The 26254-nt window shown below is 46.4% G+C and overlaps 1 protein-coding gene and 1 long non-coding RNA gene across 2 annotated transcripts; both read right to left on the reverse strand.

The window, feature by feature from the left end:
* Positions 1–5070: 5070 nt before the first annotated feature.
* Positions 5071–7087, reverse strand: LOC125759070 (uncharacterized). The gene is made up of 2 exons (XR_007416689.1): positions 6477–7087; positions 5071–6411 (listed from the first exon to the last, which is right to left on the reverse strand). It is a non-coding gene; the product is annotated as an uncharacterized LOC125759070 (long non-coding RNA).
* Positions 7088–11135: 4048 nt separating this feature from the next.
* On the reverse strand, positions 11136–22409 carry LOC119397086 (uncharacterized). The gene is made up of 2 exons (XM_037664527.2): positions 20564–22409; positions 11136–12238 (listed from the first exon to the last, which is right to left on the reverse strand). The coding sequence occupies exons 1-2, from the start codon at positions 22202–22204 to the stop codon at positions 11915–11917; spliced, it is 1965 nt and encodes a 654-aa protein (XP_037520455.1). The 5' UTR covers positions 22205–22409; the 3' UTR covers positions 11136–11914.
* Between the last annotated feature and the right edge of the window lie 3845 nt (positions 22410–26254).

Raw genomic sequence — 26254 nt, forward strand, 5'->3', positions numbered from 1 at the left:
CCAGAGGGCACTGGATCAAGCGTACGCTTTGGCCAGAACACTCTCCGGGCAGATGCTCAGGCTACAACATGCTGAATATGCATTAGTGGTAGTCATGTGTGGCTTGCATGGGCTAGGTTATACTCTATGGCAATTGTTATTAGCTGCATTCCTGTATTAGACATTCACAGAGCAGAAAACAATGACATATGAAGCCTACAAAAAATTGTTCCACTAAGTTAGAGACTTTATTCTGCAATCCCTATTCCACTGCAAGTGTGAAAATTCACCCTCACCTCTTTCTTTTTTGTTTGAGGGGAGGAGTACCTTGATTCAGCCATTGCAACACAGTGGTTGCTTAAATCCCCTATAATGTGGACTGTGACACCTTCTTCAATTCAAATCCAACTACAGTACACATATCAGCACGCAAGTGCATTTTAAAAGCTGTAGGGTGGGTATGAAGGAATACCTAACACTACCTTTGTCAGTTAAGGTCAAAAGAGCATGTGCTTAGCATGCATTCACTGTCATGCTTAATGATGCCTTTTGGTTGGGGGCGCTTATCAGACAACAGCCGCGCTGTCTTTTGCATTGCCATAGTAATAGTTAGATGCAAGTTCCAAGAAATTAGTCAATATCAGTAACACAAAATGTTGATCCAATGGACCCTTTTTGTCACCAGTAGCTGTCTGTATCAAAATGGAATTCTCTTCTTGGGGCTGCTCTAACCAAATAAAAAGTATTTAATTTTTTTGGTTGGAATCAATTTTTTATGACAAAATTAGTGAGATCATTAGTAGAAATTTGAGAGCCTGAAATACAAATGCCAAAGTGGCCTTTCATAGCCAGAGCATCTGCCCACCGATACAACCTGGCACCAACAGATGAGGAAGCCTGTGGCAGGTGAAACTCCCAAAACACGCACATGTACCAAAATACTCTCAACTGGCATCCAATACCATGTGTAGTCCACACACCTTGGCAAAAAAGAAAACGAAAAGCACAGTGCCTTGTGGCCAGTTTTCTGCATGGTCAGAAGCATGTGGCAGTTACTGCCACAAACCACACAGATGGCTGCCAGTTGGCAGGCACCACATCCAGGACAAGCTTTCTTTGACACTGCCTTGGAATGCTGTTATTCTGCCGCCACAGTGAAGAGAGACGAATGAGCAAAGAACAACACGCACCACCCGTGGACACTGCCTGTACTCGCTGCATTGTGAACACATTCTGGCATGTAAATATGCATTTCTTGCTCTATGTACTTGCACTAATCACATCTGCAAGCAGCGAGCACTTTTTAACAGCAAATTTGTCCAGTTGAGCGGAAGACCAATGAACTGTCCACGATTGATTTGTGCACAAAAGTACGACTCCTCGGGGATTCCCATTTTGTCGCTGCTCAAAGGCAGTGTGCATTGGAGATTAATGCACAACATTTCGGCGACATGGTGGGCCAACGTGGCAGCACCTGTAGGCTTTCTTTTTTGGCAGAATGTACAATGAACCCTAACAGTTTGTGAATCGCAGGATGTGAGATGCGACTGACCGCCTCCACAGCCTTTGTGTTCATTCCCATCTAACATAAGGCACTGCTCCCTTCGCGCATCACTTGACTGAGCTTTGGTGCTGCTAATAGTTGGCCGAGTCAAAATACACGGACAACAGGGTCACGGTTCGTCTTGGAGTCGTACGACTTCAGCCCTACTTTTTTTTTATGCCAGAGCAGTCTATTGCAACATTCTGAACAGTGCACCTTGAGAGTGCTTTTCAATGCTCTCGTTTGCTCCCACCTTAAGTGATGAGTGCACTTTCTGCAACATACAGCAACCAACTGAACACCGAATAAAAGAACACAGAGGGGCAATGCTGTATGCATGGGCAGCTGTTCCTGAAATCTGTAATGTTTACAACTACTGCAAAAATACTGACCTTTCAATAAATTCTTCTGAGCCACAACACTAAGTCACTTGAGAGTGGCCTTCCTCATGCAGACAAGCAGCAAGAGTCTACTTCCTGTCTGATGCATGGTAGCAGACGAGAGATGCGGAGTGTTATGCAGGAACAAATGGATGTGACACGCATTTATAACAAGACACATGCCTAAGCAGCGAAGAGAAAGTGCTGAAGAAGATGGGAGTATGCCAGAATCACGATAGTTATCACTGGGGAAGAAGATGTACAGTATGTCAAACAGTAGGACACCAACATTTTGCATGCACACACAGCTTCGACGGCTCGCGATGTCAGTACAGGAAACAGATTTACGATATCTGTATGTACATATTTAGTATGTTAATTGGGACAGGGCCCAAATGTCACTGCAACCAATGGCGTAAGAGCAATCAGCAGAAAATTAGCACAAGTGAGCACTTCTAGGAAGTTTTCGAAATGAAGCAAAAAATAAAAGAGGCGACTTTGACAAAAACATACAAAAGAAACATGTAAATTGTCATCTCCTTGTATGTATGAGGTGAAGTATTCAAAGATCAGAACAAAAAAAAAAAAAAGAAAGGCAAGAGCATATGTTCACGTGCAACCATTTCGAAAAAGCCATTAACACGAGTCAGACGGCAAGGAGTTATCCACACATAGATGACGTGCCAAAGAGCACAACCATGAAAATGGATATGGGCACAACATGCACCTGAGTAAAGGTTAGAGGCAAAGAAACAAGCAAGCAGTAGGACAAGCTCAGTAACCGCAGCATTCTCGTGACAAAGACAAGAAAGGTGACAAAACACCGGTGAATTTCATTCGGTTACTTTTCCTGTCTCTTATCAAATGTTGACACTACAATTGGCATTGACTAGTGCCTAGCCCATGGACAAGTTCAGCAAAAGTGTTGCAGTACGAGAACTTAATGAGTGCTATACTATAAGGAAGACATTTTAAAAATTACAGTAGACTCCTGTTAAACGAAAGCTGAAGGGACCAGGAAAATATGTTTCATTTAACAGGAGTTTCGTTTACTGAGAGATGAAAAGGGGTGCAGAATTCAAGCACAAAACCAATCATGTTAGAGGCAGTTGTTCCATTTAAGCAGCAATTTCATTTAAGAGAGTTTCGTTTATTGAGAGTCTACTGTAGTAGCTGTACTTGCTTATGGACCGAGTTCACAAAGGTCTGCAGGCACATCAGCTTATGCCCTAGCCTCCGTTGCTACCACGATTTGCTGGTGCCCGTTCTTAACAGCTACACTTATGTGCAGACGTTTTAAGATCTAGTGTCAAGCATTGACAATATTTGTATTCAGTGGCACACATTTCCACTCTCACTTCAACACTGCTGACAATGAAAAGTGATATGACAAACATTGCTTTATGTTTGTGTTTTACTGCAGCACAAATTTCAGATTTCATCCAACTTTACGACCAGCAAAGAGCACTTGGTAGCTGTGGCCATCTAAATGAGGAATACAGAAGGATGGACCACTCCCAACAGTTAATTGTACTCAAGTACTATTAGATAATGTTGAGCATGAGCAAAATTACGCATACACTGGTGCAGACAGATCTGGCATAAATAAGTCAACTTTGAAAGGCACATAATTAGAAACAAGAGATACAATGGAATGTTTCCAAAGTCCAGGAGTCTATGCATTTTATCAAAGCACCACCCCTGGAGACACACTCGCACCTTCCAGTCTGCTTGAGCAACAATACATTTATTTTGTCTTCAGAGCTGTGTGAGAAAACAATGTGCACTTTTTCTACAGGGCTTTTGCTTTCTCTGGGCTACAATTTCATTTTGCTATGCTCTCTGGAAACATAGGTAAAAAAAAAGTTTGCAATGTTTCATTAGGATTCTTAGCAGAAGACTTTGAACAAAGCTTGTGATTTCAGTGCCTTTCAAGTTCCACTGGACCACTCTCAACTAGTACGACATTTTCCAAGAAAAGTGAGAAAGGCAATTCCAAGGGAGTTTCCTCTTGCAAGCAGCAAAATGTTGGGCACCAGCGGTATATCGAGCTGCTTGTCATCGCTCACGTTGCAACAACTCTTTGACCTTTCACGGTTGAAGTTCTTTTTCCTTTTCAAATGCCAAGCTCTGATCCTTACCAATGAAGACACCAGGCTAACGAAGAAGACGGGGGGAGTCATGTGTTGCCAGTAGATGAGCAAATACTGGACAGCAGGACACAATCTCCATTTTCAAGTGGTGTTTTAAAACTAACAAATGAAAAACAGCAGTTACAAGTATCATGCGTGTCCCATAGCCCTTTTACGACCAGAGCAACACTTAGCCACAACCAAAACCATCCAGCTCGGCTGTTACTAGTTCAAACAATGTCTCACCTCGTGCACTTTGGTGTCAAGCAATACGCCAAATACTTACTGCCAGCCACGGGGCCTTGTGCTATTATTCAATACCTCACAGTACAAATTCCTCTATTGTGTGTCTCACACCCCGCAAGATAAAAACAAGCTCCGTGGTACAGTTATAATTACAATTGTAATTACAAAGTACAATTAGTTGAAATACAACACAGATTAAATGATAGATTGAACACAGAATGAGGGAATGCTGTTCTGGTGAGCGGGAAGCAGCATGGATCAAAGAACCAAGAAAACAGCAGAACTGAGAAGAGAAACGCCGTTCTTCCATTTGCTCTACAACTGTACTAGAGGTTCGCTGTTTCTAGACGTCAGTTCTAGCTCGTGAAACTGCCTGCTTTTTCTGGAATTGCAATACACACTGAAGCAACTGGTCAGAAATCTGTACACTGCTTTCACCAAGTGGCAAGAAAAACTTATTAACTTAAGATTGTCAACTTCCACCAAAGTCAGCATCCACAGAGAGTGATCTTACTATAGATCCTTTCATAAAACACAGAACACGGATGCGTTTACGCATGGCTAGGCCCACATTTTCTTTCAAATGCATAAAGGAAAGGCAATTTCACTGGCAGCTGGAGCATTGTGTTGGATAACACAACATGCACGTGCATTTTGACACACAAGTACATGATTCTGGCGGGTGAGGCGATGCCACAAAACGCAGAACATGACAAAGTTACAAGAAGAGTATCAGTAAATGACCTAGCAGCTTTCTTGGAAAGCAATTTGAAAGTCTGACCAAACTTGATGATTTTGCCTGCCATGTTCATTTCGACTTGCCCAAAACTCGTGCCACAACATTTGGCTGCTCATCAGCAATAAAGAAAGCCTTCAGTTCAGGTGCCAGCTACTTGCTTCAGCACAAAACAAATCAGGAAAGATAAAGCCATGAGATGGCTACTGCTTTCTGAAGGACGTTCTTAGTTGCATTGTAAAAGGACACTATTGAAAAACAGAACATATTCAGTAACAGCGCTAGTAGTAGACACAGAGGAAATTATATTGTTAGTACTTTTTTCTGGAATATCAACAGAACACAGCAACCTGTGGTCAAAATTGTAGTCCTTGCAATAAATCTTGCAACTACAAGGTCAATGAACTCACTGAACTGAGACGTACGAGGGAAGCAAAGCGATAGTACATCAACGTGTCTGTTGGCAGAAGCCACGTGAAGGACGTACACATTGGAAAAATCTGAGACAAGCAAAACCAGCCCCCGTATTTGTTTTAACTAACCTATTGCAAATACGAACAGAGCTGTGACAACAGAAACATGGATGTATGCTGTCTGTCATAGAAACAGGGTCAGTTATCACACGAACATGAACAAGGATTCCTTTTTTTCCGCTAATTTATGAGATACTCCAGTTGAACCCACTAATGAATGAATGTTCCATCAATGTAGGAGGATGAGTTCAGTTGCACCATGGCAAAACCAGATATAAAAATAAACTATACTTACATCATAAGTGACGGAAGTAGATACTATTTCATCTGCTGTAAGTGATTTTGGCTGTATTTGCTGCTTCATAGAACAAACAGTTGGGCACTGGCTATAATAGAGTGACTTCCAATTACACCCGACTCGCATTTAAGTGGAAGACAAAAGCACATTTTTGCCGTGCAATGAACATAGTACCGAATGCAACCTCAGTCTTTAGTACTGCGGCAGCGTTGAACTGGGGGGTTTCTTCAAGAATGCAGCCTGAACAAGCTGTAGGTTGTTTTGAAGTTCGTGTGGTTGAAAGACTGACTGACCATCTCCCGATGGGATCACAACAGATTGTGTGTTCACTTCAATATACTTTCACGCAGAACCTTTTCACTAAGGGCAAGTGTGAGGCATCAACAGTACAATGCACTTGAGAACCATGGCCGACAGAATTCCAGTAAAAGATGGAGGCTTGAAGGTATGAAAAATCCCTAGAAAGGAAGTGCCACTGGAGCTGATGTTTCGGCAAGCGGACTTCATCGGGGCAGCGACAGCCTTCCCTAGGCAGCGTTACTCACTCTCGCCCAACATCAAAAGTGGGTGTAGGGTGAATCCTTGCTCTCCTCCACTTTTGATGATGGGAGAGAGTGAGTAACGCTGCCAAGGAAGGCAGTCGCTGCCCTGATGAAGTCCGCTTGCCGAAACATCAGCTCCAGTGGCACTTGCTGTTCATTGATTCATCATCACAATAGAGGAGAGCTTTTAGGAAGCATGCCTCATATTCTGCTGCAGTTGTTCCCACACATGCATATTATCACTGAAGAAGGTGATCAAAAATATGACCCCTCCTTTTTTGTAGCATAATTTAACATCCAGTTTACTAAGGCTAACTGTGAATCTTCGGTAGTCGGCATCCATGAAGGAGTGCAACTTTACAGGAGTGGCAATGACTGTACTTCACGCATGCAGTTGGCTGAACAGAAAGCACACAGCAAAAAAAATTCCGTGCTGCAAGATGCGATGCAGGCACCAGTGGGTTCACTTGTGGGGCTGTAACTAAGCACGTTGCGAGACTGTTGCAAACAAGTTTCAGTGAACTCTGTCTGAAAAATTCCGTCAGGACAAAGTTTCAAATGAGTTTACTTTCAGTGCTGCAGCAGGTAAGTGCGTCTGCTGATTTATGAGTAAAATAACGAGACTGAGGCCCATGAAGCGACACTGCTACTGCACGTTGCGTGTCAAGCTGGCTGTGTGAGTGCTCGTACGCCGATCCCAAAAGGCACTTCAATGACTGCTGCAGATGAGACACAGAAGCTGTCGTGGTTCTTGGACGTGGGCGCGAAAAGACAAGGACGAAGGGAGGAAGACACACACACTGGCGCTACTGACAACAAAAAACGTTTATTTTCAATCACCAAGCCTACTTATATACCTTTTTTTGCACACGACATTCACGTGACCACTAGCATATAACATGAAAAAACCAGCAATACAATCAACAACATGACAGGGTTGAAAACCTCCTATGACGAAATTGACCGCTTCTGCATCACCGGCAACCAGACAGACCTTAACACATGCGCAAGTAGTCTAATTCCTTTTTGCTCAAAGATAGTGACGTTTTGCTAACACAACTTTCGCCAAAATAGTCTATCTGTTCAGCTTCGATTACTAATCTAGTGATTTCGGACTTGTTCTTGCCGACTACAACAGTCTGTTCAAAATTGGGTCGGCACGTGCATTTACGGCAGTGTAGCGCCAAAAACCCGTCAGGGGGCGTCTTGCCCACTTTGTTGCTGTGCTCTCTGAGGCAGCGGCCGGTCTGCCCAATGTAAGACCGGCCGCATGACAAAGGAATCCGGTAAAGGACGCACGTTTTGCATTGAACAAATGGCTTGCTGTGCTTCTTCGGGCATATTATACTAGTCTCCTTATCGGGGTTAGTTTTCTTGCACAAGTTGCGCAGTTTATACGGGGCGGAAAACAGAACACGAGTGTTAGATTTGCCTGCAATCTTCTTAAGGTTATGCGATACTTGATGAATGTAAGGAACCACCGCTACACTCACTTTCTTAAGGGCGGGCGAACCTATGGTGGTGGACTTATCTTGCGTACCTTTAGCCCGGCGGAGTAGGCATTCTGTTACAGACACTATCAGATGGATGGGGTAGCCGGCTGATTGTAGCCGTGACACTTGATGCCTAGAACTTTCGTCTACCAAATGTGAACACGATTTGATGAGCGCATTGTTGAGGCACATTTTCGCAATGCCTCTTTTTTTTCCCACTCAAAGCTCATAAAAAAAGGCATTGCGAAAATGTGCCTCAACAGTGCGCTCATCAAATCGTGTTCACATTTGGTAGACGAAAGTTTTAGGCATCAAGTGTCACAGCTACAATCAGCCGGCTACCCCATCCATCTGATAGTGTCTGTAACAGAATGCCTACTACGCCAGGCTAAAGGTACGCAAAATAAGTCCACCACCATAGGTTCGCCAGCCCTTAAAGGGGTGGTGTCACCAAATTTGTGACGCGCATTCTTTGCTGTAAGTGTTTCCTATAGCTCCAGGAAGCATGATGCACGCACCAAGATTCACGTATTCTCGCTAAATAATGTAATATCGCTTTGGATGTGGACAACTTTCGGTTTCGGTTTCTGGATGCCGAAGTTGGGCAGTGACGTAGAAGTGTAGGAGGCGTGGTCACGTGACAACACAAGGCTGTGACGCACTTAGCCAGGAAGCGATCGAAACTCGGCGAGTGATGTAGCAACCGATGCTTTGCCGGTATACTACAGTGAACTAGAATATATTCTAGTTCACTACAACCGGTACGTACGTTGCGGAGGTGGCGGAGGTCCGGAGGTCACTCACCTTACTACAGCACACTTGGTGTGACGTCACTACAACTTTCGTTGACCATCCTACAGAACTACGTCAGTGTTGGCGCGCTAGCGATGGGTTTCGATCGGGAGAATGGGCATTTAGGTACACTTTGGAAGTGAATTAAAATATATTCTAAACGTTTGCTGTGTCCGACCCTTCGTGTGGAATGTCCTTGCATACAGAGGAAACCCACAACAGGCTTGTTATAGCCTCGAAATTTGATGGCACCACTCCTTTAAGAAAGTGAGTGTAGCGGTGGTTCCTTACATTCATCAAGTATCGCATAACCTTAAGAAGATTGCAGGCAAATCTAACACTCGTGTTCTGTTTTCCGCCCCATATAAACTGGGCAACTTGTGCAAGAAAACTAACCCCGATAAGGAGACTAGTATAATATGCCCGAAGAAGCACAGCAAGCCATTTGTTCAATGCAAAACGTGCGTCCTTTACCGGATTCCTTTGTCATGCAGCCGGTCTTACATTGGGCAGACCGGCCGCTGCCTCAATGATAGGCTCAGAGAGCACAGCAACAAAGTGGGCAAGACGCCCCCTGACGGGTTTTTGGCGCTACACTGCCGTAAATGCACGTGCCGACCAAATTTTGAACAGACTGTTGTAGTCGGCAAGAACAAGTCCGAAATCACTAGATTAGTAATCGAAGCTGAACAGATAGACTATTTTGGCGAAAGTTGTGTTAGCAAAACGTCACTATCTTTGAGCAAAAAGGAATTAGACTACTTGCGCATGTGTTAAGGTCTGTCTGGTTGCCGGTGATGCAGAAGCGGTCAATTTCGTCATAGGAGGTTTTCAACCCTGTCATGTTGTTGATTGTACTGCTGGTTTTTTCATGTTATATGCTAGTGGTCACGTGAATGTCGTGTGCAAAAAAAGGTATATAAGTAGGCTTGGTGATTGAAAATAAACGTTTTTTGTTGTCAGTAGCGCCAGTGTGTGTGTCTTCCTCCCTTCGTCCTTGTCTTTTCGCGCCCACATCCAAGAACCACGACAGACCAAAAAGCCTGCATCGCTACCCTCGAAGCTGTCCTGTTGCAAAACAGTCGTGCCACATTTGTTCCTTCAACATCTTCACGTACTCTATATCATCACTGTCAGCCTAGAAAGCAAGAGCCTTAAGAACTGTAAATATAGTAAAAAGAGCCCGCGGCACACATCTGGTGAGAACAGAGTACAGAAGTGAAATGATATCCCTAAAGCCATAGTTTTTACGATCAAACTTGTTTTCACCACGACCATGACAAAGTAGCCTTGAAGTGCGGGCTCCAGCATAACACATCTTTTGCTAAGCACAATTGATTACCTAACCCTCACCTTATTCTGAAGCCCCGCCTCACCACAAGCAGAACACATCTGCAGCATTTTTTTTAACACGAAAGTGTTTTATGCCGGGGTCCACCAAGTACATCCGTCACGGATATGACGTTGATAAAATGGACGCCAACGGGTGAGAAAGAAAAAAACCAAGAAAAACATACCCCGCTGGGAATCGAACCCACGACATTGCGGCCGCGACGGCAAGCGCCCGACGCTCTACCGACTAAGCCAACTCGAGAGATGCTAGGCACGGCGCGAACGCGCCTTATATCTTTCACACCTTCTCTTTCGCGGCGGGCAGAGCGGGGCGGTGCCGCCGTCTGTGAGAGGTGAAAAGAAGTAATGCTTCACGATCGACACTTACTAGCGCTTACTCCGAGATTGCACGTGATATCGGAGGTCATGGTTAAGCGTCTCGATACCAGAGAGGTAGACTGGCCGCGCTGGCGTCGCCGAGGCACCCTTGACGCAGTTACGTTCTTTGCCTTTGTATTCGTGTTAGCGTGCGTCGGCTCATCGGAGTAGTGCAGCTTCCACGTGCACGAACGGGATTTCTCTGCCGCCGACTGCTTCAATTGCGAGAGCACCGACTAACAAAACTGCTGCAATATGCGTTGCAGATAGGACGCGATTTCGACGGGCGAATGTCGTGCCTTGGTGGAGCGAGAGCAGCGCCTGCGAGACAGAGGCCAGCGGGACGCACGCGTTTGCGACTCAGGCTACGAACCTCTACCTCCCGCGTTGCTGAAGTGCAGTGTGTGTTATGTATGCATGAGCACAGGCGTCGTCTACCCATTACTAGAAAGCGCACACCGTGCCGTTTCTCTCCTTAATTGACGACGCTTTGAAGAAGTGCATACCGGGTACCAATGTTGATTATGAGCTTGTTGATATCATCCTTACGCGCGATTCACGATTCGCTGTGTCCAAATATATGTTCACACCGTCAGCTACCTCAACGGTTTAATCATGATCATGGGCGTTAGTCGTCGCGATAGAGACATGCTGTCAACATGGGTGCATCCACGTCAAACGGTGCTATAGCTGCCAAACACGAATAGACATTGTACAAGCTCTCATATATCATAAGCACTACTTCTGTGAAGACACGTTTCACTTTCGTGTTATACCGATTCCTATGACGGAGGGATCAGCCATGTTTTTTTTTGGCTTTTATCCCGCAGCATGAATCAGATGTTGAGAAAGTGCATCTACACAGCATGCTCGTCAACTGACAAAACAGTCCTAATGTGGAAAATAAAGAAGCTGGTGGCAAGCAAGCAGCCGTTCTGTTCAGACTCTGAGAGATGTCGCAAAGAGCCTGGTTAACAGTTTGTGCTTGCTGTGACCTTAGCAGAGAAACAAAGAGGGCTGTGTCATTCACTACCTTCTCATTTATATTCACAACGCTAGACTGCAAGGTCACAGCAGCGGGACTAGCAACTCACTCTGCACACGTTGAGCCACAAGATGTGCAGAAGTGAGCAATGACAAGATGTCACATTGCACGTGGCTTGTCTGGTGGCCTCCCCTGTTCCCGTTTTTCTCCCCCATCTGCTCACTTCTCTTTTCTTTTCCGGACAGTAAGACCAAAAATGTACCCGAGAGGACTTACTTCTCAACCTTTCAGCATCAAATCCTTCACTGTCAATGCCCCACACGTGGCTGTTTTACAGCCAACACAAAAGCCACACTACGGTAAACAAGAGGAGTGGTTAATGGTTTCAACAAAACATCATAATGCAATGAAAAAGGAACCACTATGCACAATCACTGCACTTGCCTTCCACAAATGAAATATTAACTGCTGCGTAGCAGACCAGAAAGAACAAGCCTGTACTTTACGTTGTTGCCACATTCTCGTTCAAGAACAGCGGGCAACAAAACAAACCCAACCTGCCTTTTCATTCTTCACAAGGATGTGGCCGCCCCATGCCAATCCTTTCAGCCATTGGCAGCTTCCATCTGCAGGGGCTCGGGGTCCCGGTTGTGCGGCTTGGAAAGCCCAATGAAATTGCATGCCCGGCAGAGAATGCTCAGCTCGTTGGTGAAGACAATGGTGGGGTTGACTTTGTCACTGTTGCTGCTGTCAAAGCAAATCCGCGGCTGACCCGGGGCTAGATGCGAAAAAGGCCGCAGGTTTGGGGCGTGCACGTGCAGCACGCGCAGCTTCGGGAGCTGTGGAACCAGCGTGTCAAGTAACTGCTGCTGCTCGATGGGGCGCAGTTGGGCGCTGGAAGTCAGGCACAGCATTTCCAGGGACGTCGCCTGTACAAAAGCAGTGCCAGCACTCACATATGCAAGCAAAAAAGGCAGTAGTGATACCAAAAAACACTGAACAAAGACATCCAAAAGGCGATGAACCTCAAGAAAACCATAACAGGGCACCTGCTAAAGCAAACTGCACCAAAATGAATTCCAAAAGACATCCAAGGAAACAAGCCGCAATGTGTAAAAGTTGTTTTCTCTAGTCTGCTGACCAAGAACACGTCCCATACATATGTGATGACTGACCTAAAGATCAACCATCTGCAAGTTCCAAAGTCTTGCTATTAGGCATACAAGTGCAACCGAGCAGATTTACTCACTACGTTCACAAAGTTTTGCAGGAAGTCTTGTGTCCCCATGCTTCTCATTGCTAGTTCCAGGGGTGCAGCAGCTGTACCAATTTGATACAACTGCTTATCTTTGTGCTAAGCCGCATGAAAAGCGTGAAATTTTAAAAAACTGTCCCACGCTGGGCCTGAATGCCCGATTTGTCTCACAATTTTTTCAGTTGCACTAAGTTTAGCAACAAATAAAGGCTGTGTTGGCCACCTGCAGTTAGGGCAACATTACACAATCCAATCTAGTCACGCAGAAAAGGCATCAGCATGCTTTGTGTTGGGCCGCCGAAAAGTTTTTTTCCTGTCGTTGCAACATTCAACGTTCAAAAACTAAAGCGAAAGCTCTGTGCAAAAAACGTTGACGATGTACTGCCAGTGTATTCAATGGAAACAGTGCCTATTTGCGTGCCTGCCAACTCTCCCGAATTTTAAAGTCTCCAAATAAACAGCCCTAACCCCATTGCGAAATAAAAGAACAAAGGACAGCAGTCCTAAAATTTTCTCGCTTTGTTCTATCATGCGCCGAAGGTTTTTTTAGTCGTTTTTTGTCTACAGTACATCGCTATCATGCAGAAAAGCAGACTAAAACTAAGATGGCAAATGACTACTGGCGATCTTTAGATAGCAAATGTTGTTCCTCAATTACGTATGCGTACAGGCGCCATACCATACGAAAATGGGAACTTATACACCAATGCGCACTCATGTCTTTTTCTGCGCACTGATCATGTGGCGTGCTTAGGGTTAGTGAGCTTGCAAAACCTGCTTAGCTTATTTGGAGCAGAGACTCGAATGTTCACTCCTTGAGCAGCTTTTTTAACATGGCAGAAACATTACGAATACACTGGACGGATCACGAGTACATGGGAGAGACAGAAGCAAATAGGTTACAATATTTACAAGGAGCTGTGCCACAGAATGGCTGACAGGCAGCACGCCACCTACTTCTTTGTCCCTTCGTTGCTAGGTAATCTTCAGTGGCATGCTCATGCACAATGCCTCGTAACAATATTGTAATAAGGTTGCGCTTGTCACTTGCATCAGCACTGCAACCATCTTAGGAACAATATTTTGTCCACAGAATTTCTTGCTGTGCACAGCAAGACATGTGGCTGTACACCCGTATTCAACGGATGTGCCATCACAGGATGCAATCATAATAAACTTGCATGAGATAACTGAGGCTGATGCTCTAGCGAAAGGTGTCAAAGTGCGCATAAGTACATCATTTTTATCAGGCAACAAATGGGACTTTCATACTGGTTGGCATGTGTATAGCGAACTGATGTCATGTACATATTGCTTATCTGCTTGAAGAGCCAATTGATTTTCTGGATTGTTTGTCATGTGTGCTGCGAATGGGGCATGTTAAGTGAATAAACCAGTTGGAAGTTTGTGATCACCCTGTCCCCTTTCTGTTTGCATTCCTAGTTTGTCTTTTTACTTCGTACTCAAACTGACTTGTGCGAAGGCAGGACAAGACTATGATGCACCAACTCGCTCAATCTTCCATATTAGTCTACTAAGATCTATTAGGTTATTTAAGCTCACCTAGGTGTCTGAAGAATGCCACAGAATTATATTATGCATGGGTGACTTGTATTTGTATTGACTTTCTTCTTGGCTGGCATTACTCTTCACTCAACTGAACTGGCAGCCGTCATGACATCACGAAACTTGATTTCATGACTTTTGTGTTTTAGCATCTAGCGCACTACATAACTCTGTCCCTTTGTTGCGTCCTGTGTTAGACGGTGAATTGAAATACCAACATGCCCAAACTTGTGTTGTATACTGACTTTTGCTTCTATGACTGAGACATTGGTTCATTTTACAGTCTAGGGTATTGTAAAAACTTTACGCCAGCACCGTGGCACAAAATAATCTAGCTATTTTCTTTAATTACATTATCCATTAAGAAAAAACATACACCAAGCTCACTTTTGTTCTTAGCTCTTAAGCAAAGTTCAATAACTATGGAGCATTTGCACAATGTTGTAATTCCAACCCCTGCGATAACTTCTTGGAGTTTCTGTGTAGTAAAATGAGATAACGCTGCCAGGTTGTATTCAAAACTCGTGTTTTGCCATGATAGGCAATGGGCAGTGTCACTAGTTTTTTGCAGTGACATATTTGCTGCATGTGTGGCATGCACTGAGGCTCCTATTTCTACTTGCGATAGTATCCAACCTTCTTTGTTGTTTTTTCTCATTTCTCACAAGTTCTTGATTCTATTAGCAACTCCTGACTGGCCCTTGATAACCAGACTGGCAAAACCAAATGAAGAAACAATATAGATGGCACTTACATTGAATAAAAAGAGCAGCAATGAGACTGAAATGTGGTGTTCAATGGCAGTGGAATTCCACCTCAGCAGAAAGTTTGAGTGTCAGCTAACCAGAAAGTTGGCCAGTGATTTAGCTAGAACAGTTGTACTCATGCACAACGAACTATACGAGCAGTTATATGCATGACGCTCTTATGCAAAAAGCTACACTTGGTTGAGTAAACAAGGCTGCTAGCAAAACTCGCATGCATGTACTGCAAGTATGGCAGCAGCAATACCTTGCTAGCCCCTGTGCACACTAACATTACAGGCACAGAGGACATGGCATCGTCTGTATGACGTAAATAGATCACGTGCTATGTGATGCCAAAAAGGCAGAAAAAAAAAGAGTGTTCCACACTCGCCGCCATGGCGGCGATCGGCGCTAACACTCCTAAGTTTAAATCCACATATATACCCTATAAAGTGGACGGGGAGATGACCGCTGCCGTAGCTCAGTGGTAGAGCATCGGACGCGTTATTCGAAGGTCGCAGGTTCGGTCCCTGCCGGCGGCAAGTTATCTTTTCGTCCACTTTACTTTCTTCAAATTTATATTCTAATTACTACAAATAGCACCCCCTATACTTTCCTTGGCATTGCTGTCTGTTAGTTCTCATTAATATTGTGTCTAACAAAGAAAAACGAGCCCTTAAAAGTAATCTTTCCTTCAAAGACCTCTATGGTTGCATGAGTAAAATATTTCTTACTGTAAAGGTGACACCGCATGGCGCAATTTCAGGAGCGATTGAGGGGGGCTTGAAGGGACGCGCGAATTTTTTTGACCACCTTCCAAAATTGCGCCGCTGCATGCCACATGGCGTGAGTTCAGGCACGATTGATGTGTGGTTGGAAGGACGCGAGCGTCATTTTGACGAACGCCATTGAGAAATCGCTCCGCCGTGTTTTCCTACTCAGAGTAGAAAAAAAAACATGGTTGATCCCTCTGTCATAGGAATCCGTATAACACGAAAGTAAAACGTGTCCTTACAGAAGTAGTTGAATGTTTACTGTACACTGATATTAAGAGAGCTTGCTCAATGTCTACTGGTGTTTGGTAGCTATAGCACTGTTTGATGTAGATGCAGCCAACTTGTCGCTTCATGGCACATCTCCATCCTGACGACTAACGTCCATGATCAACAATTAGACAAACTTTGTGGTAGCTATAATAGTTAACGGCGAGAGTGCAATCAGAAAGCGGTGTGACGGCCAGAAGAGCGTTGACTAAGGTCCATTTTGTTGCCATTCTGCGGCATGTTAAAGAGTGAACAGAACACTACAGCCGGACTAGAAGGAAACACAACGCACATGGCGTTTCCCCTCTAGCACAGCCGCGTTTTTTCTCAGGGCGAGCGAGAGCGGGGAACACGGCGTTACAGAAGCAGGCATAGAGTTCCTCACAACAATACCTGGAGGGAAATCTGGCGCCACCATCTATGTGAATTTCTTAAGGGGTGCTGTTGCCGCGATGCGAATGATGGTACATGTGTCTACGAGGCTTGTGTTGGCTGGTGTTGAGTGAGGCTTCGGCTAAAGAGTGGATACAACTGCAGAAATAAGGCTTCTCTAAAACAAAACTTTTATAAATAGATGTTATTCTCGCATATTATATTCTAGAATAAAAGTCCACCGACCTGTACAGCATAACCAAACGGTGAAAGAAAGAAACAGACGACAAACAGTCGCATAGTGAACACTGGAATTGTCGTCTGCCTTCCAAGTTTAGCGGCCGTTCGTTACTTTTTACGCTTCGTAAAATTGTACATCAATGCATAAGTTTTCAAAGTTAAATAAAACTCGTTACTGTGTAATGATAAAAAAAAGAAATAGCTTACTATGCGCTCCTTTAGTGCGAAATCAACCATTTTGAAACAAGGAGAATGTTGATGCCAGATGCATCTTCGAGGTGTCCCGGCTCTTCGTGGACGATGCCAATCCGAGCCAAGTCCAAATCTCGCATATCCCAGCATTCCTAGCTCACAGCGCCATTTTTCCCTCTAGGTAAGTGTAAGAAACTCTATGGAGGCAGGCGTGCGTCGCAGAGCTATTTTAATATGGATGGATGCTATGAGCGAGGCCGAGGCTTGGGCTAAGTCATCACCTCGCGGTGTGTTAAGGCATAGACAAAATTGCACTTTTGCTATTGGAAACGCGCAGAATGGGATGTACACGTAGCAACGACGCGTTGCAGGAGCTAACTGTGAAGGCCATGGTCACGATGCATTACTTCCACTTACCACTGCCAGAGGGCGACGCCACCCCATTATGATATAAAACTTTAAGCACTAATAAACGATGTAGGACGAAGAAGTTTACTTGTGCTCAAAGTTCTATATCATAATGCAATACCAACTAGCCCACCTAGCTATCCTAACACCACCCCGCCAACCAAGAGCAGTGTGAGAGGGAAGTGTGAGATACAAAAAGTGCATTTGTAAAGCCAGAGTGTGTGACGGTGGTGCAGTGGATAGCTTGCCTGGCATCTAATGTCGGGAACCGAGACGTCGTGGATTCAACTCCCATTGATGCAACTTTCTTCTTTAGGTATTTATTTGTCATCTGATTGTGCGCATTTTTTCGACGTCATTTCCGTGGCGGAAATACGTCACTGAAGTCTTGTGGACCCCAGCATAAAACACTTTCTTCATATTAAAAAAAAAAAAAGGACACCTCGTCTGCCAAGAAGAGCTTAGAGTGTAGACGCATGTTTTTTGGTTTCTTCTAAAGCCACCAGATGGCGCTGACCTCCACGCATCTTGACGGAACTTTTTGAAGCCAGCGTGCGCTTTTGACAAAAATCTAGCAACCCGGCAAATGCTGCACGAAAACGTGGCCACGCAGCTGCTTTCTTTTCGTGTGGGTGCACTTGTATCCACGGCAGCGCGGGCTTTCTTCGTGCGTCGTGTTTTTTGTGAGCGAGAAATGCGCCATGCGATTCCGGCTTAAGAGTAGACAAATCTCATAATTTTCTGGTTTTCCTTCTACGGCTATGAATATCGATTTACCTGGGAGTTCATTTCCACGTGGCAGTCGAACTTTATTTTTCAAGTACGTGAAACACTGCACACACAACATACCTCTTTCTTTCAACTAAAAAGTATTGGCAGTTATGCCTAATTGCTGGGGTTTTATGTGGAAAAACCACGATATGATTATGGGGCATGACTTCTGATTGATTGGGTGGGTGGATGGGTGGGTGGGTGGATGAGTGGGTGACTTCTGATTAATTTCGACCACATGGGGTCCTTTAACATGTACCTCAAGCTAAGTACACAAGTGCTCTTTGCATTTCACCCCCATGGCTGGGAATGCGGCTGGAATGCGAGCGTTGTGGCTGGGAATTGAAACCGTGCTCTCGAGCTTACCAGAGCAACGCCTCACATGCTAAGATGGCAGTTTATGCTTAAAAGTTTCTGGAATAACAGAGGCATCATGCCATGTCACTCATTTCAAAAAGAGGCTCTGATTGTTTGATGTCCAAGCCGATACCACACAATAACCGAGCGAGCGTTTTGCGCCATTGGTCCTTCCCCTGTTCTACATTTTCCATATATATGACAGTTAGTATGCAGTGCAGTATGCAATGCAAGTACACTGAATCGCTGCACCTGATCTAGCAGAATGACCTTACTTCTGTCAGAAGTCTTTATAGCTGTACTTTGATATATGTTGTGTAGGCTGATATATGTTGACATTTGGCACCATGTGCTCGCATGTGTGAACGCATGTGAGGCAGCCAACGAAATTACTCGAAGACACAAAATCAAGCTTATCTGGCAAAATTCTTGCGCACTGCAAAGCATAACCTTTACATATACTGGCTGCTGTGCTCGTGATCCACACCTCACCATTCCCCGCAATTCCCTTCACCGATTACCCATTTACACACACGCACTTCATTCTGATAAATGTGAAACATCTCTCCACTCGCAAAATCAAGAACACAATCACTGAGCGACTTATAACACACGTGTCACAGGACTGAGTGAGGCCTCGAATTGGAAGTGCCATAGCAGACGACGTGCCATTTTGCGATCCGCCTGTTGGTCCTAAACGCAGTGTGACGCCATCTACAGCCTTGCATGAATCCAACAGCAGCGCTGCGTGTAGGGGCGGTTACTGGATTTCTCCAAAGGAGAAGCCAGCTTATGGGAAAACTGATACATAAAGTTGAGTATGTGCCACGTGCACCCATACCCAGCATATACATTCAAAAATAGGGAGGGGGTGGTGTAGTTAGGACAGTGCCTCCTCTATTTTTTTGCGATGTGTCAGATGTGCCCGATCCAGCAGTTCACCACCCCCTCCTCTCTTTCTTTCTTACCCTCCCCTGTCGGCTAGCCTTTGCGCCTGCTTTGTGCTCGTGGGGGAGAGTACCCTTTAGGAGGTGCCCCGCGATGGAAGTCAGATGAGGTGATTTTTTGTTCGGTTGTGTTCATATCCACGGGGCAGTGCCTTGCATCCCTCATTATCACTATGTTGGCTGTAACATTGGCTCTCTAAGAGACACAGGGTTTGGGATGGCGCATCTCCGTTTGTGGCACTATGTGGACTTCCAACGGGGACGCGTTACTGCGACACTGCTGCATGCGCTGGCGGCATTGCTTTGCACCACAAAGGAAGGAGTACAATGGAACAAATCTGGCAGACACATGATATAGGAGAGGGACTGCACGTCTACCACATATCCACAGGAACGCAAAGAGACGCACGTATGAAGCAAGCAGTCGCACCACGCCAACTCCTTCAACTAAGGCAGACCAATGGTTCCCATTGTGGAGCGAGTGTTTGCACTGGCATTGAAAAAAATGGCATTGGTTAGGACATCCACCCCCACCCCCCTCCTCTTTTGGGTCCGCCTGTGACAGGGCGCTTGTGCTGACAAGAGACTGCCAGCCTGCAGCCTTCTGCACAGCCATAGCCATGGCAATCACGGTGAAGCCAAGTCTTCAGGTGATGGTGGCGCCCATTCATTAAAAGCTGCCTTGGCACAAAATTTGCTGTGTACACATTCCCCATTCTAGTACACTCTACCAGCACTATTGAAGACTTGCACTAAGCTGAAGGGCACGTAAGCCAATCTTGCCAAATGTTCAATTTCTGTGTATCACCTAGCAGTGGTCTTGACTACCTGCTTTTGCTGCAAGAGAGTTACCAGCAGAATTTACATTCTGAATTCTGAAAGAATGTGCTGTCACAAACAGTGCGTTCTAAGCCAGCAGCGCTCTAAAAAATGGCAATAGAGTTTCTGCCATATGAACCTTTGCAGGTTCATATGACAGTGCTTTGCAGTGGTGGCTCTCCTGCCAATTAGGTGTGGCTATTTGCCTGAATGATATGGCACAAAAAAGCTGCATAGAATGAACTGCCACTTGAATAAGGAAACTGCGCTCTTAAGCTTTCTGACATGGCTTTTACAGGTACAGGCAGTATTTTCTGCAGCTCTAGGAGGGTGCATGGCCTGTAAGTTTCGGTACTGGAAAGGGAGAACCCTCCATTTGATCATTGTTGCGTGTTGATTAGGCCACCTACATCTGCCGCATCGATGTGTGTGCCTTAAACAGTGAGCGTGGCATTTTGAGCGTAGGCTGCACACATTCCCATCGGCCAGACGGTGGAGTCAGGCCGAGGGGTGTGCACCGAGAAAGGTGTGTCCCCACCTTGGTGAACTGGTGCAGCAGAAGCTTCGAGCTGAGCGTGAGCGCGTTGTGTTCCATCTTGAGGAGGCGGAGGTCGGCTGCCCGGGCTGCCAGCACGGTGCCCAGCCCCTGGACGTAGCAGCACAGTCCCCTGCGACCCAAGTGGGAGAGGCGCAGCTCGCGCATCCGGCAGTTGGCCAGGAACTGAATGCTGTGCACGTTGCTCAGGCCGCACAGGGTGAGCCGCCGCAGAGGCCCCAGTGCCGCCAGCGGCGCTAGCGACGACTCGCAGCACGTGCGGGGGTCGCTGCACACGGCGCACACACTGTGCGCGGTCGTCGCGCTGCCCCGGATGTCCAGCTCCCGCAGGGCGAAAGGCGCGCGGGCGAGGTCCTCGAGGGAGTTCGGCTCGGCCAGGGCGCACGCCGGCAACGACAGCGCCTTCAGGTGACGCGGGCAAGACGAGGCCAGCAGGGCGCAGCACGACAGGTCCGGCGTGAAGTGGAAGCGGCTCAGGTTGAGCTCGCGCAGCGCCGAGCAGGCGGCCAGCAGAGACTTGAGCGGCGCCTCGTACGGGGCTCCAACGCCCGGAGGGAACGTGGGCCGGTTGAGCGGCAACGGCGACAGCAGTGTCAGTGCTTCCAGCGAAGACCAGCGGTCGGCCCCCGCGGCCGCCGACAGCTGAGCCGGCTCGTCGACGGTGACGCACATGCGAGGCATCGCGTCGGCCACCCCGTCGCCTGCGAGCAGCTCGGAGAGGTGGACGCAGCTTCGGGACTTGCGCGGTCGCACGCGCAACGCCACGTTGTTGCACAGCGTTGCGTAGCCTCGGAAGGCCTGCACGAGCGGCTCGTCGTCGCCCAGCAGAAGGTGCCACAGTTCTCGGGACTCGATGAACGCCGAGCGCGACGCGTACGGGCAGCGGCCTCTCACCGCGTCCGTCGTGTACGTGAAGCGCTCGAGCTCGGCCAGGGGGCGGTCACCGTACGCCGTCGGGGCGCCTGGAGAGCAGGCCTCGCAGCTGCTGACGCCTAGGACGTGCACGTGCAGGTCGCGCAGACGGGGACACCGCGGCAGGAACCGGCTGAGCGCGTGCACGTGGACGGCGCTCTCGACTAGTTCGACGTACATGAAACGAACGGCAGTCGTACGACGGCTGAACTTGCCGCCGTCGAGCACGTTCAGGGCGGGCCCCATCTCGTCGCCGCCGCCGCGACAACCCAGCAGCGACCAGTGGAGAGTCTCCAGTTTCTGCAGCCTGGTCAGCACGAGTTGGAACAGCGCGCGACTGCTTAGGCGACAGTTGACGCACCGAAGAGTGGCGAGGTTGACGCATCGCGCCAGTCCTTGTTCGACGACGTTCGAGGAAGGCAGGGCGCAGTTGGTGAGGTCCAAGGTAGAAATGGCCGCAGCGCGAGGTGCCCGCAGGAAGCGGCTCAGCGTGTCCTCCGAAAGCGTCTCGGCCGAGAAGCGGACGGTGCCCACGACCGAGCGGTTGCACGTGAGATCGGCCAAACGGGGCCACGCTGCTGCTGCAGCTAACATGGTTTCCGGGTCCATGTAGCTAAGAATTCGCACCCAAAGCTCGTTCGGCAGCAAAGAGAAGTGACAGTCCACCGTTGCGGTGGCTTCTACCTGCGTGCAGACCTTAGCGGCCTCCATTTTACCTGCGCTGTCCCTCGAGTAGCGATGTTGATCGACGCAGTGCGGCACTCAGGCGAATGTCGGCCGACGCATTTCGTGCGCAGCAGAGTCCCTAGTCGCTGGCACTAATTATATTTTGCTCGTCGCGAACGTGCCACCTTGACGTATTGACGTACGTTTGACTCTCGGGCCGCGGGCGATCATATGGAGGAAGGAAGCAAAATAAAACTACATAAAACCTTCGAAGCAATGCAGCTTGGATTGGCTCGGCGTAGTACGTACGAACGAAACGAAACTGACCTGCAAGATTTCTGTTGTTTGTGGCCTAAGACACTACACTTGAAAAGCACTAGCATCTCTGCATTGTCGCCTTGGCTCAAGGCAAAAAAATCACAGCATATCCACGGAGTGAATGATGATGAGTGGGCGAAGCTGCGGAGGTTCATCGGTAAACCGTGAATCTTCCGTGAATTCTGCCCAGTACATCATCACCGACGTGAGATCGGGCGCGTTTATACTAAAGGTTCGATGAGTTATGACGACTTGCAGCTCACTTTAATTTTACATGTACGCTGTGAATTTTCATTGTTTAGAAAACCATTGCTTTAGAAAACATCTGGCGTCTTTCGTTAAGCAGCTGGCGTCTTTTCGTTTTGCTTTAGAAACATCTGTCGTTCTTTCGTTTTGCTTTTAGAAAAGATCTGGCGTCTTTCGTTGGTTTATTTCATCAATCAACGGCGTTTTGAACAAAATTTTTATTGTTTAATCACGCACAGGAGAAATCTCACCTTGGAGGTAAACAATGGCTGCTAATGGGAATGAGAGACAGAAGAAGTCGGCTTTTAGCTAACACTTCTACTTCTACTAACGTTTCCTACTGGAACATGCCAATGGCTGCTAACGGGGAATGAGAGACAGAAGAATTCGGCTTTTAGTTAACGCGCACTCTGCGAATTTTTTATTGTTCAACAACGCACAGGAAAAATCTCCCACCGGCACCACCTTGGAGGTCAAGATCTGGTACTAGCGTTACGACTGGTTACGCACTACTACTACTACCAAGGAGGTTTAAATAAAACTTGCTGGAGCGGAGCCCGCCTATGCTTGCCAATGGGCCGCAGTGAAGCCGCGCCGCGCGCGCGGCGGCCATCTTGCCATAGCAAGAAACGGGAGCCAAAGCGCGCCCGCCGCGCTGATCGCGTCTCTCCGCCGTGGTTTTTAACGGTTATGGCGAGCATTAAGGGAGAAGTTGTCAAGAATAAGAAGCCAAATGGCCGATAAGAATGCAGTCGGTTTTATTCTGATTCTTTTGGCGTTTTCCTTGCAAGCATGCACACCGATGAAGGGTCTGTATCATTGGTTTTTAAAAATAATCATCCTCGTAAGAGCACACCTCACTTCTCGGCACTCATTTCCCTGTTTATTTCATTAGTCATGCGACGGAGTCTTATTCATATGCGGAGTTCGGCCACTTTCTTTAAGCGGAATATAAATGTGGGTGTCCAAAGCTCCACACTCAAGGATCACCGCGCTCATCGAGAAGGATATGCTCATCAAGGCTTGAAAGCCATTTATTTTCTCAAGACAAGTTCATAACCTCCAAAACCAATAGTTTTGAGTTTGCATGGACGTCCTTCAAATATCGATATTCAGCTTGCAGTCGACACTATTGCAATAGATAGGCCTATATATAGCTTTTCGATACTATTTCGTTCGACCGGCTCTCTCTTATCTTGTCAATGAATCAATTAAAAACGCCCAAGTGGCATCCTATGTCGTAAGTTTAAGCCAATGAGCATATATACATGAAGTCTGTCATCATGCATTCCAGTTCCAAAGTCCACATACATGTTTCCTCATTTGTCTGTGCTGCATTGGGCTAGCTTTTTCGAGACAGTGACTCATCTGCGAAGGCAGGATTTCCTTTGATGGAATTCTGTATACCGTTCTCGTATAGTGCGCTCTGCTACAGTGCTCGATTAAACATCGAATGTACATAATAGAGAAAAGAAGTGCAGCGTTAACGCAAACGCCCGCAGCTCGGATGGATACGTGTTTCTGGTCTTTTCGTGCCCCGTGCTGTATGTATGGAGGAAGACCGCAGTGAGCACCCCCCTGCCCTACTCAGACATGAGCTTCTGGTCCTTGATCTCGATTATTATCGCTTGAAGATCAAACCTCGCTCTCTTTTTTGGTCAGCCTGCAATTTTTCTGCTGCAGAATTTTCATCTTTAACTGTTTATCTCCCTTCAGGGAACATGAAGCGTTTCTTCATAAAGCTGCCGTGTAGGTGATGCAACTGTCACATCTTCAACAACTTCTTTCAATTTGAACACATATAACGGCCGGAGTACTCCGGGACCTCGGTTAGGTCGCTTTGTTTGTAGCTGGAACGAGCATTGCACAGTTTAGACCTACTGGTTTTACTCGCTGCACTGCATAAAGCAAATATAAATAACAAAAGAAAAGGCACGAATGTAAGAAAAAACAGGTCCTTGTGTACTGCCCAAATGACGTTACTTAACCTCGTAGTTGCGAGCTACCCCTTTATAACACAACAGGGCAGCCGATAACGAAATCTAGGAAGTCGCCTATTTATATAATTTCAACGAATAGCAAACGGTGCGTCGTTTTCCTATTTGCGCTCCGCACCAGTGGTATCAACAAGCACAAAAATGTGTATCACTAGGTTTTGCAAGTGTTTTACAAAATGCGTCAAGCAAAGTCGGACAACTCCCGGGTCGCAGCCTAGTCCGGTCGAACAATGCGGCGAGAAGCGCCTATGTGATCGCCGTCTTTTGGCTTCCACACTTCCCATCAAACAGCCAGCCCCGACGTGTTAGAACATTTGGCGCCCTAAGAAACCAGTTAGGAAAAAAGAATGACCGTCATATGTGAAATCGGAAAGAGATTGCGAGCTGTCAGCATGTTTTCCGGCATATAGAGAAGTTTTCATCAAGCTAGAAATGTTCTGCTTGCAACTGAAACTTCACTCCAGAGTACCTTTTCGCTCGATTTATATAACCGTACGCAACGTACGATGTACCCAACAACGTCCGGACGCCACCACGCCAGAGAACATCTGGAACATCCATGCGGCCGCTGCAGCATGCGTTGCGGAAGGCGCGCCTTCTGCCTATGGCAATATGGCGGCGCGTGGCTTCAGCTGAGAGGCGCCTCCTCCACTCCAGCAAATTTTATTTTAACCTCCTTGACTACTACGACTACGAGGGTCGAACGGGTGCCGCCTTAAGGAGCTTCGCCCCTAAAAACGCAGTTCGATAAGTCTTATACAACGCCTTTCCGCTCGTTCACATAGTGGGAAAGTTCAATAAAATTGCCTTTACCATGCCTTTATTCATGGATTTAGTTTGACAATCATATTTAGCACAATGTTAAACTAATGTGTGGCAACACTCTGGAAAATTTTAGAAATTCTCGGTATTTTAAATGCAGAGCAAAAACTGAAATTAGAGAATTATTGAGCAATTTACGAGTATTTGCGATTAAAAAAAAATAAATGGGTCACAAAACTGCAAGATAACAACATTTTCTAAACGCACGTACGTTGCTCGTATAGTACGCCATAAAAAAATTTTGAGACTCACATCTACAACAGTCGTTTTCTAGGATCTCGTCAAAATCCCATTTTCGCGCACTTCGCAAAAAGCGGTTCGTCTGAGTGGAGACTTTCGAATTTTTTAGACTAAGGCAAAAAATTTTTGCGCGAAACTAAGATTGATTTCGTGGCCTCGGCTGAGTGGAGACTTCCGAATTTTTGAGATAAAGGCAAAATATTTTTCCGCAAAACTAAGATTGGTTTCGTGGCCTTTTTAAAATTATTTTGCGTGGACAGCAGAATAATTTTTTTTTCAGCAAAATTAGGGGGCTCCGCGGACATGCTTGCACCAGCGATAGTATCTGAACACACCCAGAACAGATTGCACACGCTTGCTATGTACTCATTGTGGACAATTTACCAATTGTACGGTGTTTAATACTTGCTAGAGCTGCGAAAAAGACACCAATTTGTGCATCAATTTCAATCTTTGTGCAGCGGTGACACCG

Source organism: Rhipicephalus sanguineus, chromosome 6 (assembly GCF_013339695.2).
Source record: "Rhipicephalus sanguineus isolate Rsan-2018 chromosome 6, BIME_Rsan_1.4, whole genome shotgun sequence".
Classification (NCBI taxonomy): Eukaryota; Metazoa; Arthropoda; class Arachnida; order Ixodida; family Ixodidae; genus Rhipicephalus; species Rhipicephalus sanguineus.